Source organism: Gallinula chloropus, assembly GCF_964237585.1.
Source record: "Gallinula chloropus genome assembly, chromosome: 3".
Classification (NCBI taxonomy): Eukaryota; Metazoa; Chordata; class Aves; order Gruiformes; family Rallidae; genus Gallinula; species Gallinula chloropus.
Genome location: NC_140087.1, coordinates 2,208,552 through 2,226,053, shown reverse-complemented (window position 1 = coordinate 2,226,053; position 17,502 = coordinate 2,208,552). Strand labels below are relative to the sequence as shown.

The window sequence follows — 17,502 nt, the reverse complement described above, 5'->3', positions numbered from 1 at the left end:
TCTCTGAGAGAAAGTCAAGGCTATTTACTATGCAAGTGCTCTAAGATCATCCCCTTGGTATGGAGAATGCATGTTTATCTTCTTCCCAAATCAGATTTTCGTTATTCTGTGTGATATTAATCTCCATGGGGGTGGACACCTCTGTGAAGGTGCAATGGTTCATCTCCTGGTTCTGGTCAATTCTTGTTTTAATCTCATTTCCACATCAGAGTCTTCACACATACTGAGATATTAATCTCTATAGGGGCAGACATCTCAGCTGGCCTTCATGAGCAGCTGCCCCTCTTCTGGTCAATTCCTATTTTAATTCTAATTTTCTGTGATTTATATTACTCTTTCAGGTTTAACATATTCCACATTGCTCTTCTCAACAACTCCCCTCTCTCTCTTCTCTACCTATTTACAGATTTTCACAGGGAAATTACTGGTTTGGTGCCTTTCACAATTTCCCTCAAAATCATCATTGGTGTTACTGGTATCCCTGGTGTCACTGCCCTACTGATGTGATACTGTTAATAGGTGTTATTGCCATCAACCCTCTTACAAACATACTGAGAATGCTTGCTGCCTTAAGGACTAGTTTTCTAGGGGGGGTGTGTAATTTTGTGTAGCCTTGCTTCAAAGATTCACTTGCCTGTTTCACTCTTTCAAGATGGGATAACTCCATTCCTATGTAACAAATTAGGACAGAAGGTGGAATAGCATGAAATGTAAAACTTATGAAGTTTAAGGCCAGGTTGGATGGGGCTTTGGCAACCTGGTCTAGCAGAGGCTGTCCCTGGTGGTGGCAGGGGAGTTTCAAGTAGGCGATCTTTGAGGGCCCTTCCAACCCAAATTATTCTGTGATAAGAAATTACAGAATAACATCTTGTTGCAGACTTTCTGACTGACAGCCAAGTCTCTGGGCATGCAGGCATCCTCCTGCAAATTGAAGGGTTTAACATACACAGACCTTACAGGAACATCATAAGGCCTCTCAAATTTCAAACATCATTTCAGGTCTCAAATTTAGCCTCATAAGGGGCTAGAAAATCTCTGAGAAGAGAGATGGAGATGTTAAGATTGCATGGCATTTGGCCTCAAAGATTGTATCTTTGCTCTACTTAGTGAAGACTTTGCTCTTAGTGAAGACAGAGCATTGCACAAAGACAGTATTTAATTTCATTATCTAAACAAGCTTTCCCTTTTCCCTGCAAGGTTTGCCTCAGCCTTCAAAACATTATCACTGTCTCACCACCCAATTAACATATCATCATCATCTTCATCTCCCACTTGCTCACAGGCTGAAAAAATCCCTACTAGCCAAATGGTTAAATGGTAGGGCCTCGCATCTAGGGAAGAACAACCCCAGGTAGCAGTATAGGTTGGGGACTGGTCTGTTGTGAGAGGGACCTGGGGTCCTGGTGCACAGCAAGGTCCAGCAATGTGTCCTCATGGCTAAGAAGGCCAATGGCATCCTGGGGTGTATTAGAAGGGGTATGGTTAGTAGGTCAAGAAAGGTCCTTCTCCCCCTCTACTCTGCCCTGGTGAGACTGCACTTGGAAAACTGTGTCCAGTTCTGGGCCCCTCAGTTCAAGAAGGACATAGAACTCCTTGAAACAGTCCAGCACAGGGCCACCAAGATGATTAAAGGAGTGGGACACCTTCCTTATGAGGAGAGGCTGAGGGAGCTGGGCCTCTTTAGCTTGGAAAGAGGAGACTGAGGGGCAACCTAATTAATGTTTATAAATATGTAGAGGGCAAGAGTCAGGAGGATGGAGCCAGGTTCTTCTCACTGATGGCCAGCAACAGGACAAGGGGCAATGGGTGCAAGCTGGAGCATAGGAAGTTCCATGTGAATATAAGCAGTAACATTTTCACTCTGAGGGTGACAGGGCACTAGAACAGACTGTCCAGAGAGCTTGTGGACTCTCCTTCTCCGGAGACATTCAAAACCCACCTGACCGTGTTCCTGTGCAATTTATTCTACGTGATCCTGCTCTGGCAGGGGGATTTCACTAGATGATCATTCAAGGTCCCTTTCAACTCCTAATGCCCTGTGATTTTGGGAAATCCAAGACAGAAGTGTGTGTTTGTAAAAAGGGCAAGAGACATTAGGAAAAATATCACTTTTCAGAGCCTGTTTCTCCATTTTTTTTGTCCCACTGATTTTTATGCACTCATTTTGCAAGGAGCCTTTCCAATGTTCTACCTATTTTCTTTCTTTTAAAGAAGCTTTAGTTGTGTTAGGAAACAGCAGGAAAAAGCGAATGCCCTGACTGCTCCCATTTACCAAGCATTAGTTTGTTTCTCAGCATAGTTTTCATACATACTACACCAACACACACACAGAGAAAAGAAAACCAGAATCTCTACATCTGAAGTGATCCAGCGCTTCACAGGGAAGCTCGGTTCAGAGTTACTAGACTACACACCATGAGATCCCTAGGAACACAACACTTGCTTTCTCTCTGGAAAACTTCAAGTGTATATTTGAGACATTTAGCCCTCTGGAAAAGAATATCCAGTGTGAGGCAACCCTGCCTGGCGACAGCACATGCAATGGTTCCGAGATCCTCACTTGCCGTAAAGCTCCGCTTCAGTGGCCACCATCTATTGCACCAAATTGCTTGCCAATGGAGATCCAGCCAGAGTCTTCCTAAGACACAGCAAAACAAAACTGCAGTGACAGCTACAAGTGTCACAGATAAAACTGCCAAGATCCTTCTAACTTCTAGTCATAGCAGCTCATAAAAGTTCAAGAGTGCAGCCGAACGTGCAGAGAACTCTACCCAAACATAACCTTATTTTGCCTTTAGAATATACTTTTTTAATGTTTCTATTCACAGCCATTTGAGTTAAAAGCTTAAACAGGAAATAAAAATAATCCTTCTTATCCAGGTGAGTGGATTTTCCAAGCCTTCCATTCAAAACTGTTTGGAAAGCAAACTGAATTATCCAAGCTTTGACTTAACTTACTTTTACCATGCATTTGCATTTTCATACATGGTCCTTGCAGCTGTCTGTCTACTAGGCTATTACCTTCTGCAATCCATTAGACAGTTTCAAGCACTGATTAAAGCCCCCCCATTAGAATATCTTCTTTTCCCATGCACTTCATCTCCTGCTATTACAACATTTCATCATGCCAGAATCTGTAAACCGTGTCTGAGAACAAACTACTCTGTGTCTTAGGTAAACTGATCAATCATATATGAAAGAAACCAAAAATACTCCAGGGAACCTAGACATATTTATATATTTTACCATGGATAAACACATTCCTCAAACAGCCACTGGGTCCATTTATGAGCCATACATCAATTACTGAACATTTACATAGAAGATATGATCATTGGTAGTTTGTCTTATATACAGCTAAAGGCAAATCCTCTTAATTATAACTTAGAGAATTCCAATACGTACAACTCTAAAGTTGGTAATGTTGTTACACTTTCTCTGCTTTTTCTCCTTCCCCTTTGGAGAAATTCCAAGGCCTGATCCATCCCCCTCTTTTTTAACTGGATTCTGAACCTCAGAAGTGTAAGAAAATAGAAACTTTTCTGTGGCTAGACACAGCCAAAGTAATATTTTGCATTAGAAGGCCCCATACTGCCTTCTCTTTCTTTAATTCCTACACAAAGACATGTAAATTTAATCAGATGCTTGATTACTATAGTGGGATACAGTAAACAAGCAGGTGAGAGAGAATGTAGAAGGAGGGCAGGAAGGATACAGCGACAAACAGACCCAGTCATCTCTGATGCAGAATTTCTCAGAAAAGGATTAGGAAATAAACAGAAACCAGTTTTACCTGGATTCCTCCTTGATGAGGCCTTTTTAAGACAGTAAACTGGAAGATTAAGATACCCTGATCTGAGACTTTAAAAAAAAATCCACACCAATGAAAGAAACCAGCAAGGAAAACCAGGGAAATGATCAGGAAAGTTGCCAGAAGCCCCTGACTTGCAGGTGGGAGCCCGGAAAGTGAAGTCTTTAGCAAGAAGGCACATTCATCCCACAGGCAGGGATGCTGGTTTGTGTTTCTGCCCTGTTTAATCTGGCAAGGCAGTCGCCATACAGCACGAGCAGAGTGCTTTGGAATTTCACATCTTACTGCCCACACAGCTACACTTGTCAGTGTAACAAGATGATGGTAAAACATGAGTTATTCCTACAGCACCAAAAATTGAAGAGCAACAAGCATGAGCTTGGCTCCTCTGGATATTCAAGTCCACACTTTGCAGCCTAGAGAGAACCCTGCCATTCTCCTCGCTGATGGCACACTGCTGAAGAAACTCATCAACTTCCAGACTTTCACAATGGATTTACACACTCTCCTGCCACCTTTCAATACACTTTCTTCTTCAAACCTTTTGTTTCATTTCTGGTACTGTAAGGCTGCCACTATCTCAGGATTCAATGGTCAACTACAAGACAGTAACTGATGTAAATGTGGAAGAACATGGAAGCGCGTTTGGGATCTCTATGCATTGGGGGGGTCGGGGGGTGTGTGTGTGCAATTATAAAACTGTGATCCCAAGGCCTATTTTGTTTCTCTCCAGCAAACACCAGAAGTTGTTTTTCCATGGAGAGTTCTCCAAACATAGTTAAATGGATTTTGATGCCATAACATGAAAAAAAGTGGTGCACTTATGTCTCCCCTGTATCTCTTAAATCAAAGTAAGATCATATTATGATTCCCCATTTTCAAAGTAGTGTTCATGGCAAGAAATTCTCCAACACTACCTTCCACTAAGGTTTTGTTGCAAGCCCTGTTGAAAACCTGCAGTGCCCAGGGAACAGAGTTTTGCAAGAATTTAAAGCATCTATTGGGTAATCAACATCACTACTGCATCACACCTCAGAAATGAGTCAAATTGTTATTTTATTTGGGAGATAAACATTTACCAACTTCATTCATGTGTTCCTGTGTCCTCCAGCATCTGCCTAATATATAAGCTTATTAAATTTGAACGTTTTCTTTGGCATTTGCTTCAGTTCCTAGTTGCTTAAGTTTAGGCTCACCATGCAAACGCTTCACACTCAAGTGCAGGGATTTTGTTTGTTCGCCTTTTATCATGTGCTCACTGCCATTAAAAGGATTCTTTCCTAAATCCCTTAACTTCAAGATTATAGAATAAGACTGACCTACAAACTACTTAAGGTTGCTCTCAGGTGACAAGAATAAATGTTTTAAGAGATGGATGGCCAAAATTCTTTCCCCGAAAGACAAACTATGTAACACTTGTTTTCATTCCCATTTCCATGCTTAAGCAAACAGAGAGAGATGTTTATAGCTAGCATCTGGATACTATCAATACGCAGGCAAAGCCATCCAACAGATTATTTCGGTATTCCTAGGGTCTGCAAATGTTGTTATTAATCACAAAGGCTACTCGTCCAGGTTCACAGCCTCATCACGTAGCCCATAAAGCTCAGACTAAAGGTTTTCAAATACATGGTTTGTGTCAGACTGAAAGTAACATACAGTCTCCCCTCTTCTGAATGCTCATAAAGAACATCTGTGCAGCCTCTCCAAACAAGAGCATAATCTTGCCCTTCCCAAATGCTGGTCACTTAACGCAACTCCTTGTTCAACAGTTGACAGAAACACCAATAAATCACCAGAAGAACTGCACATTTGGAGTATAAACTCAGAGAAACACAGATAAGTGAGCCAGAGGGAACAACCACCACCCCCAAAAAAGCTGCTTAGTGTATCTACTTCAACGTGCTTAAAACAAGCTATAAACTGAGCCTGGTAGTTAACTGCTGCTGTGCAGACACAGGATACACAAACCCTTGAGGATCTCACTCATCCCTGGAAAGGACTGGCTGCAGACCTGGAAGCACTTCATGCCTTAAACATGACTCAGAAGGAGCTGTTAACCTACCCTGTAGTATTTAACCAAATCGGTATACTGGGATTTCAAAAGAAGGTGGGGGGAAGGGGAGGGGGGAGAAGAGAAGTACTGAGAATAACACACCACCTAAGAATGCAACACCTTCCTACTTATGCAAGATGATTCAAAGCATTAAAGTAACTTTATCAAAGAAAAAGCATGAGCTAAACACCTCGGCTATTAACAACATTTAAACTCATTAACTACTAATAGAATTGGCTTTAAAATATTACAAATTAATATTAAGAAAGTGATTTGACATCCCAGTGTCAGGTTTCAGCCACGCCAGTCAGAAAAAAAAATAATAATAATCTTTATATTCTATGACATTGCACCCATCTATTTAGTCTGCATTTACCATGGAAATTATACTCACTTTAATTACCAAGCTTTGTTTTATCTGATTCAGAAACCCAAATAATTCCACACTACAGGCTTTGCTTTCACCTGGAAAACATCTGTCCTTATTTTACACTTATGAGTATATGTATTATGCATTTTCATACATATGTAGCAAGGAGATGAAGGGTTTTCTTTGGGGTGCAGGTTGTTGATAGTTTGTCATTCTATCTGAAAGAAAAGGTAGCAAGGAAGAGGAAAGCCAACCCTGCAGAGATTTACAAATGCCAGAAACCCAATACAAACAGGCCTTTTGCACTAACAAAGGCCACACACACAAAGTAGTCCTACACTGAGGAGCTGCAACACCAGTTCCCAACTTCAGTATTTTCACCAGTTGCATCGGGCTGGATCACCAGTGAAAACTAAATACAGAAAGAGCATTTGTTTGGCTTTTCTGAACGGAACAGACCATTTCATTGCATCTCTGCTGTGAAAGAGAGGAAAGCCCCCTCCACTGGAAACTTTCTAGCCTGAAAAACCGAACACCAAGTGCACCACAGACACAGCCAAGCAGTTAAGTGAGGAGGCACACAGCAACTTCCTGAAAAGTTCTCATGATATTTATGGATTTTTGAATAAGATATCTCATATTCCTTACTCCCCACCCCCCCTTCAATTACAGCACAGAACCCAGCAGCACTGCCACAGAACTCTTCGAGCAACACCCAAGGAGATTAAAAAATCTAGGAGGGGAGAATAAGAAGAACAATGGGAATGTGACAACCCACTTCTTTTTTCAGGGACAGGATTACAGGATGCTTGGGTGGTTCTGAGTAGTTTGGTATTTTTGATTCATTTAATATTCTTTTTAAACCAATGCCATTATCTCCTCTGTAAAAAAATGTTATAAAAAGCACTGGAAAATCATACACCAATGCTTTGGTACACTGTTTACCTGAAACACACACAATCCTCAGAGTTCAGCACACTAATTCAAGAGACACCCAAAGAAATGTCTTCTACAAATACAAACAGCACTTCTTCAAAGGCCATCAGAAGTAGAACAACACACAAAACTGCCTCTGATATTTTGTATTAGTAGGTTTTCACAAGTTGTCCCTGTAAAGCTGAGCTCAGAGCTGAGAACTTACCTCCACCATATCAATTCATGAACTCTGCCACGTTTCTTCAGTGCTCTCATGGCTGATAAAGGCTTTCACATATACAGACAGGCAAACAAGCTAACACTAGGAGAATCTAGACAACAGCTAACTCCCCATTTTGATCCCGCTCCAGCCTAATACCACCCAGAGATGATGCAGATATGCTGAAGTGATAAAGTACCAACCCAGACCATTTTTCTAATTAATAGCTACACAGCAAGTCTCCACCAGCTCTTGTAACTTTCAATTTTTCACTGTAGTGCAGACAAAAGCAGCCTAAAATTTCAGAGTTTCATTTCTTTTATTACTTAAATAATTTAAAAAGCAACAGGTATCCTAAATCACAGTACAGGATTGACAAATAAACATGAGATGCATTTGGAAATACCGAAAAAACAACAGTATTTCTAGAAGTCAGCTATCCCCTTGGATTTTCATTCCTCAGCTGTTCTGAATTCATCTGAGCTACAGCCACGATTGTTCTTCATAACATTTTTCTCTTCTGGTTAATATTCATCAGTCACTTTTACTGTTACAGAACAAGTGTTTACACACAAAGGGAAGCATACAACTCCACCTCGGAGTAAATTGAGTAACCTGCGTGTAATAATTAGAACGAACATACCATAATTTAATTGCAGCAGAATGTGGTATTAAAGTATACAACAGTGTCTCATAAGTCAGTAGATTTAAGTTCATGGCATGGCAGGTGTTGAGAAATGGCTTCTTTTGCTACTCTCTCTCTCTCTATATATATATATATATAATTGCATGGTTTTAGTAAATGGTAGCAGGACTAAGCAACTTTCTGGCACACTAAAGGTTCGAATCCTTCACACACTGGCTAGCAAAAATAACCTCATATCACTCCTAGTACTGGGCAAAGAATTTCTGCTTTTCACAGCACCAATCCTCAAGAAATAGCCTCCCCAACCTTTTACAGAGGCACATATTCAGTTTGTTCCTGTAAATATCAGTTACTTCCATACACATATGATCATCTTTCGAAGAACAAATGACTGACAGGTCTATGCAGAGTGCTTCCTAGCTTCAACCAAGTTTTTACACATTAAAGTTACTTCATGCTTGTGGACAGTATTGACTTTTCTCCTCTGGCCTATTACACCAGAGAATCTCTCTTACATCTCATCTGCACTCGCTCAAACTTCCTTTGGCTTTCACACCTACCACTGAGTAATTTGGGGGTAAAAAAGAAACCCACACAAACCTATTGGCAGGTGTAAGCAGGCCAGCAAAAATGAATCCTAATGCAGTCTCAAGTTTTAAGCCTACAGGAAAATAAGTTTACCATTGTGGCTTACTCTGTTTGAGAGAGGAATTCAAAGGTATCAGTAGAAAGTTGGTTGCCCCATTGCTGTAATGTTTGCTGCAACTTTTAGGAGGCCATCCTTTGTTTTGGCAGTGGCCAGCACTCTTTGCCAGCCAGAGAAGAGCAGATCAGTGATGTGTCATTATACTCTACAGCCGTTCTTGCTGCTCTATGCCACCTTCTTGCTCCAGAATGGAGTTACATATTACAGATGCTTCAACAAATACAGACTCAAATTCCTGACCTAGTGCTTTCAGGACACATTCTCCCTGTTGAGGCTGAATTCAGCAGCCTCAACTCTACAGCCATTTAATCTATCGACAAGAGAAATTACCTTCACAGAACTTCTCATCTGCGGCACTTCAAATGAAATGTATCGCAGCACTGTGCCATTAGTTCATTGTTTTCATGCTAGGTAATATATTAGATCCTGTTGAATATTTTTAGACTGCTTAAAATAAAACAGTGCAAAGGCTGTCAAGGCAAAGATCTGCCTGTGACAGCAACAGCAAAATAGATTTGGTGAGATCAACTAATAAATGGTTCCTAACTGAAATACATGTAGAAATCTGTTAGTAAAAAAATCCAAGTTTTATGGAAATTAAATTTCAGTAACAAAAATCAAACCAAAAAAACATGCTGTTTCAAATTCACTCATCAATACTTGGCTTTTACCTGCGAACAAGTGCTGCTTATATTTACAGGGAAATCAACTAAAAGGAGCTCCTTAAACCTGTAAATATTCTCTATAACAGATGTTATTAAGCTTATTTCCACATTTTAATGGTTATTGAGCAGCTCAACATTCAGAGGGAAAAACCAGGTTTAAAATAGTTTCACACGCCACCAGCATCAGCTTTGCAAGCTGGAGGGTATGTGTGCAGCACTTACAAAAAGCCCCACAACAAACAGCTATTCTTCTGTCATGTGCAGTGTTTCAGAGACTGGGGCAGCATGTGGCTTTTTCGCTTGTTTGTTTCTTTGCTTAAACACAGCACCGAACTGACAGAAATACGAATATCTTCTTGTTTAGGGAAAGATTTCAGTGTGGGTTTGTTAGCTCCTAATATTTATCAAACTTGTAGAAATGCAAACGTTACTTTCAACTACATAGCTTCCTGGCAAGAGGAGACTGTAAATTACTTCAGACTACATTGTAAACACGCACTACAGGTGACTTCCAACTGGCATAGTTTTGAAGTCACCTGTAGTCAAGGGCTTACCAGGAAGCAGCAGGAGGTAATGGCCCTTCTGACCTACAAAATTAGGTGCAGGAGGACCCCACGCTCAGCCAGATGCTATGAAATTCTCACCACCTCCATTCACTGCTCCTCCACTGGCTCACCCTGGCCATTTTTCTCCTTCTACCCACATCCAGGTCCCGTGGGCAATCCCATTTAAACGCCCCACAGGATGGACAGATCAGGCAGGGAGAAAAGGTGAAACTGCAGAACCCGGCTTTAAACCGGTTCCTGTTGCACCTCAGCCTGGGTGTCACAACAGCCTCTAATTCTAGCCTGGGATCTAGGTGTCACCTCCTCCAAGCCCTCTGATGCTTGCCTGCTCACTACTAAGCACAAGTAATAGGCCAGCTCTTGCTTAGACATTTATATAATCCGTGCCTCAGCTATCTATTATAACAAAATAACATATCTAATGCCAGTTTACTCAAAGATACATGTCAGAGGTAGTACAGAGTCATTGGTAGGTATGCAGTCACCCAGAACACAGCCACAACCACCTTCTCCCAGCCCAACCCCTGCAGCTCCAGAGGGAGCACAGAGCATCTCTTCTCCTTCCTCTCCGTGTCCTCCTGCCTCCTCTTCACACTTCCCTGGGTGAACAAAGCACTGTGTGGTGAGCGAAGTGTGAAGCCAACATGACTCAAAACAGCACAGCGTGTTCACTTTACCAGAGCTGGGCTGTGATTACAGCTTGTTATCAAACCAAACTATCCCACCACCAGCCCTCATTCTCCCATACACCGAAGTTTACATGGCCACACATCTTCAAGTCAGCAGATCAAAAGGAAACTAATTCCAAGCCCCACCTTTCCTCCCTCCAAGAAGATTCACCCAAAGCTAAACCAACCCACCCACAGACCACATGGTGGCCAGATCTAGCACAGGCAAACACCCCAGAGCCATTCAAGCAATACAAATGCCCCTGCTCTGCGGCAGCAGTAACTTAAATTGGCTTAATGGCACCAGCAGATTGTAACTGAAGCTCTCAATCTGAGCACACGCTTGTGGGAGCAGCACTACAAAGGCATCTTTCCATGACAATAAGAAGCTATGACAGATGGGATCCCATCAGCACATGAAAACACAAGGCGTGTCCTGACTGACTCAGTTATCAGAACTAAAGTAATACTTTTGGAAGCTTCCTCTTACACATTCAACAGGATCTGTGTTGCAAAGGAAGAGTAGGGATTTCATCGAAATAGATGGTAATGTAAAGCAAAGCTGACACTCAGTGACTTATCCAACTCCTGATGACCTAAGGGTCTTCCAGCTAACGAGGTCATACAGAGACAGCACAGACTCCAGAGCTAGAAGCAACTACACAGCAGCATTGCAGACCTCTGCATCTTAATCCAGATATTGCTAACCTTAACATGTAAGAGGATGAACTCTTTTTAACTCACTTGCATCAACAGCAGTTCAGAAAGAAGAGGCAAACCACGCTGGTAAGCATGTTAAACAGGTTAACTCTACCAGACATCCAACATGAGACCATAGGGGCTTCAACAGCCTTGCTTAAAAGTCCATTTGCCCCACACCCTTCAAAAAAAGGCTGATTAAAGACCCTGCTTTTTCCAAGAGTCCTGCTGCCCGCTCAAGAGCCACCTCGCAGACCATCACCAGACCATCACCTCACCCCAAGATCTCAGCTCTTCAGTAATGAAATAGACAGTTCAGTGAAAACATCAGCTCACAACCAGGAGCTGGGCAAATGGTCAGAAAAGCAAAGCCAACGTCTTTGCTTTCCATAGTGTGGAACAATCACACAATGAATAGGGAACAGAGATCATTATTAAACACTATATAAATCCATCAGGTAGCTGTTGTTTGGATACCTCCAAGCAGCGTAGTAGAACTGGAAAAAGACAACTGATAAAGGATGAGAAAAATACGGAATGGTAACTTCATGTCAAGTAGCTACAACTGGACTTTTCTGACTAGAAAAAGAGTAGTAGTGGAAAAAATCCTGCATGGCATGAAGAAGGCAAATTGGGAGCAATTATTAACCATCTTTTAATGCAAATGCTACGAGGTATTAAATACAACTAGTGATTTCCAAACAACAAAGGACCATGGCTTTTTCCACACAACATATCGATTCCTTGTCAGGAGGTGAGCTGAATGCTCAAAGCCATGCAGACTGAAGATGTTATTAGGCACAATCACCGTTACAAAAATCCACTTAGGGCATTAAATATCAGCACCTTGTCTCTGTGGACAGGTGGTACCCAGAGGAATTCACTCACCTTGCCAAAAACGACTCTTCCCCTGCGTGCCCACCATCAGAGACTGACTGGATACTGGGTTAGGTGGACCTCAACCCTGATTTTGTGCTGAGTTCTTATACACACACCCCCTTTTTATTTAAAAACAATTCAATTGTTATTATTTTAAGTAGAATTTAAGTGAGGGCAAGACATCTACCTGGTTTAAGATTATGCTGCTACCAGACTGGTCAAGCAGTACCATGACGGGACTGCACAAGACCTCTGAGGTCACTGCGTTCTGGGTGCTTCCAATCCCATCTGAACCAGCTGCACTTTGAAGATCTGTATGTTTTATAATTGCAATATTGCTCCTGAAACTACACATAGACAAGTGACATCTGAACCAACAGTGCCATGGAAGGAGCTGGATGTATAAAGGAGAGGAAAACATTTGGGAAAGAGGGAGGGAAAGCGAGAAGATAACTTCACTTCTAATTCCACACATCTTCCATATAATCTGTCGATACATTTTAGCAGCTTGGTGAGAAAAAAGCAAGCTCCTGAGAGGTCTCCTGTACATACACGCCTACCTGCACAAGTCTCTCTGGCATATCACATGCAGACTGTAGCACATTCATGGATAAAATATGACTGAAGCAACTATTGGTGTTCTGACAGCAAAGGGCTCATTTGAGTTTAATTACTTAAAAGTATTTGAAAGCATTTTCAAAACCACTTGATTTCTTCTACATGATTACAAATAAACAAAGAGGCTTATTGTGATTTTCGTATTTTTCTCAGTAACTACATTTAATTACAAAATCCTTATAAAAGAACTATCTTCTACTTCAAAATATCAAACTTTTGAGTTAGCTGTAACCTCTCTTTGGGAGAGAACCTATTTTATCAAGAGAAAAAAGGGGGAAAAAAAGAAATATTAATCCAGTTCATTTGTGACACCGTAACTAATTTGCTTGAGAAAGCCTGAGGAATAACTACTTTAATAATGGACTTCAACTTGTCAAACATCCAGCACTCCTCTTTATGCTAAACTATCCCTACAGTCCAAATACAGGAAGTCAGACTTGAATAGATTCAGGTGAACTGATGCATTTCTAGCATTTTTATCCCTGCATCTTTCCTTTAGTGTTACAAATCCCCACACTTGCAGAGACACCCTGGGAGGCAGTGCAATGCGCATCTCCACCAGCTAACTGAAAAGCCAAGGGCATTTTTTTTTAGAAAAGAAACGCTTTTTATCCATTTCTTTTGCATTTTTCTTTCAAATTTGCAAAGATGCAAATTGCTAAAAATAATATTTAAAAAAAAAAATGCAAGTTTGGAGTGATTGAGTTGTGAAAACAAGCTGAACTTGTTCTTTATCGAACTGTAGGAGTTGCAGATGAAAGGAGGTGCTATATAAGGAATAGCTAGACTTCAACAGAGAACTCGCTGCCAAAACATTTTGGCCTAGATTCTGACAGGCACGCACCCAAGTTGAAGGGTCACGGAGAGCAGCGGTGTAAAGAAACAGTCTGCAGAGCCCAGGAAACATTGCACTGCGGATTACAGCCGGGCTGGGGGCAGGCACAGAGAGAAGCCGCTGCGGAGGGGCTTGGGGCTGGGTTTTTTGTTTTCCATTTGAGATCTGTGAGGGAAAAGGCACGATCCACAGTGTTTAAGTATGCGCAGGGGAGGCGGAGGTGATCTCCAAGCACGACTTTTAAGAAAGGCAACAAATTACAAGACGCATCTTGTTCCTTTCCCCAACTTGCGGCGGCTCCTCCTCTCGCCTTCTCGTTTGCTCTCGCGGATTACGCTGGGAGGACAGGTAACAACCGTTGCACACAAGGCTCCTGGAGAAGGCCAACTCTCAAGAAATTCACACTCTGTAATTTGATTAGACCCTTAATAAGCATATCAGTGTATTTTTTTTTTTTATGAAGAATTCTGTATCTGGTGAACGTCCACACTGGGGAGTAGTACAAAGCTTCACAAAAAGGAAAGGCAAGAATCAAATTACAATCCAGAGAGAGAGATTTGTGAAAGGTCCAGACTGCGTGAACAGCTTCATTAATAGCAAAGAAAAATTAACAGGTTCAAATTCTCACAATTCAGACAAAAAGAATACTAATAAAAAGGCAGCTGAAAGGGAGTTAGACCCAGTTTAAGGTGGAAAAGTACAGGCCATTATATTAAGGTGAGGAGGGTAAAAGGCAGTCAAAGAAAGATGCTTAAAAAAATAGTACTTCTGTTAAACAGAGGAGATAACTATAAAGAAAAGAGATGCTCCTGTGTGCACCAAATACAGTTATATCTCACTGTAGGCTAAAGAGAGGCCCTCATCAGAACAGACATATGAACCCCAACCTGGATGTGTCCTGCATCCACTAACACCAGGCTGAAGAGGTCTCAATTGAGACACACAAACACACACACACACTTCAGGGGCTGGTGTAGAATAAAGAACAAAACCAAAGTTTGTGGTAGTTAATTAAATGCTGAGCCTTCAAACCAAGATTAACTGTAAGCAAGTGTTCAGTAGGGAATTGCTGTACACGTGGACACTGAATGTATTTAATAAGAGTCAGAGCACCATACCTTAAACTGAGCATGCTGGAAGTACCAGCTACTAACAAATCCACTTTTAACCTCCAAGAAAATCTGAGCAAGTCTGCAATTAATAAGCCTCTGACTGGTGCAACACATCAGTATTTTAGCTGCTTGGCAATAGAAACTGAAGTCTCTAGCTGCTGACATGCTATACAGAAAAAAAATAATAATAATCTCATGTTTCCTAGATACAATTGTTCAACTGCTTGACAAGCTTCACCTACTCTGGTCAGAAGGATATTGAACATTCCTCTCCGCTTACCTAACACATACCCCATGGTACCAACCTGGCTCCTTGTACTTGTAATTCCCAAGAGGGCTGTGTGCTGTATTTTCAGTGTAAGACACCACCGAGCATGTAAGTTACCAGAACTTCCTACTCTTCCTACACCAACAAACAAGCTCATAAAACAACCATTACGTAAGGGTTACTTTTGGTACTAACATTAGCCCGGCAAGTTAGAGTAAACCAAAACACTGGTCAGATTTCAGTCTGGTTCTGAATGAAACGATGCTACACTGGGGCATATTTCAGCTATTCCTACAACACACCAGCTACACGTATGGTACACGTCCCTTTTCCTGGTTAAAAGGCTTGTAGGTGCTTACGTAATCTTACAAGACAGAGATTGAATTATACACAGAGGAAGCCACAGAGAGGGATGTAATCTGCTCAGCCCGGCACGATTTCTCCCACTGCTTCAGCACATTTTCTTCATCGACGGCACATCTCAAACGTCTCAATTAAGAATTAATTTATGGAAGGACCGAGGGGAAAGAAGAAGAAGAAAAAAGGCCTCCTAACTACACATCACCCCTGGCAGAAGCTGTGCTTCCAAGCTCCGTGAGTGTAGATACTTTTGTTAATGACGGTTTTCAAAGCGGTATCCTGTGAGGAAGGCTCTGAACGCCTGTCCGACCCAGGCAGCCCGTGTGAACACCGGCACTGTTAAAAAAAGGGGAAAAAAAAACCAAAAAAACGCCCTAAAGTCTACTCCAGCCAGCCCTTCGCGTAGTACTCCACACCGCAAACAAGAGGAGCTCGTTCACGCCACTGCTTCACCCCGAGCAAGCGAAGGTCGCTTCATAAACCGCAGCGGCGCGGGGGGGGAAGGTCAGGGTCCGGCACACGAGCCCCCGCATCGCCCCGGCACAGCACCGAGGGGCGGCGCTGACCCCCTCCCACTCCCCGCTCCCCTGCCCTCCCCCCCCGGAGCGCCCGCCCGCCCCAGCCCCGCCGCGGGCTCTGCCCCGAGGGCTCCCCCGGGGCCAACAACTCACCGCCGCACCGGCCGCAGTTCCCACCGCCCGGCCCCGCGGGCTTTCATTCTGCGAAAGCCCGTGGCGTGGGGCGGGAGGGGAAGGAAGGGGCGAGGAACTCACAGCTTTCGAGCAGAACAGACGCCGGCCCCATATGCCGCCTTCCCTCCCCTTTCTCGCCCACCACTCTTTTCTTTATTTCGGGGGGAGGGGGGGACGCAGAGAAAGACGCTCCGGTAGCCGGCGGCAGCCCCGGGCCGTGCCTCCCCGCCCTGGGGGAAGGGGAGCTCGGCGCCCAGCGCCGCTGGGACGGGGAAGCGGCCGGGGCGCCCCGAGGGCTGCGCCGGGAAAAGTTTGAGCTGGGGAAGGGGCGGCAGCAGCTGCGGCCCCGCCGCCAGCACCGGCGCTACCCGGGAGGCTGGCCGGAGCAAGGAAGGGGGGGAAAGGGAAGCCAGGCAGGGGAGTTTGTGAAGCGCCCCAAGTCCGCGCACGGCCCGCAGCGCGCCGGCAGCCTACGGACACTCGTGGGTCGCCCTTCCCGCGGCACCGGGCCCCACGGAACGGAGGCGGGGGGGGGGGGGGTGGGGAGAAGGGGAAGCTGTCCCACCGCCGCTCCTCGGGGGTTAGAGCCGAGCCCTGGCGCGGTGATCACCCGTGACCCCAGCGATCCTCTCCTCCTTCCCTCCCCTTCCCCGGAGGGTACCCCGGGCGCGGCACGACCGCGCCGCCCGCCCTCACCTGGGCGCCGAGCGACCGACAACTCACCTGCGGAAAGCTGGGCCCGGGCCGCCCCGAGCAGGGCGGGCGAGCAGCCGGCCAGCAGGGCGAGCGCCGCCAGCAGCGGCAGCGAGGCGGCGGCGCCAGCCCCCCTGCCCATGCCGACTTGCGGAGAAGTTTCCGAAAGAGGCCGGGGCTGCCCCAGCCCGCGGCGGCGGGCGGAGCTCGCCTCGCCCTCCCCTCCCGCCCCGGCACTTCGCCAGGAGACCCCCTGCGCCGAGGGGCGCCCGCTGGCCCCCGGGGCCGCCCGCTGGGGCAGCCGTCTGCGGCGCGACGGGCGCGGCGGCACCGGCTCCCCTCGTACTCCGGAGTTACTTTGCTGCTGGGAGAGCGGAGAGGGAGGGAGGGAGGAGCCGAGCGCACACGTCCAACCCCCGCTCCCCGGCACTTGGCAGGGGGAATGTGGGACTCCGGCCCGCAGCCCGGCGCGGGCGGAGCTGCGCCCGGCAGCGCCTCCTGCTGCAGGCGCGGGGGCCAGCACCGCCTCGGCTCGGCTCGGCACTGCCCGGCACGGCTTTCCCCGGCACAGCTCAGCTCGTCTCCGCTCCCTTCGGCACGGCGCGGCGCGGCTCCTCTCGGCTCTTCTCGGCACGGCACAGCGCGACTCGGCAGCCGCTACCGCCGGCTCTGCCAGTCCGCGGCTCGCAGCCCCCCGGCCCGGGGGGAAACCTGCCGCCTCCG

General features: G+C 44.9%; 1 protein-coding gene across 2 annotated transcripts in view; it reads right to left on the bottom strand.

Annotated features, from left to right (window-relative positions):
* PTPRK (protein tyrosine phosphatase receptor type K) overlaps positions 1–16,921 on the bottom strand; it is a gene marked incomplete at its 5' end in the record, with an annotated part of 400,356 nt that extends 383,435 nt beyond the window's left edge. For both annotated transcript variants that reach the window (XM_084262490.1, XM_084262491.1), the window contains one exon: positions 16,810–16,921. In XM_084262490.1, the coding sequence (XP_084118616.1) occupies positions 16,810–16,921 (112 nt within the window). The remainder of the gene's footprint in view (positions 1–16,809) is intronic.
* Between the last annotated feature and the right edge of the window lie 581 nt (positions 16,922–17,502).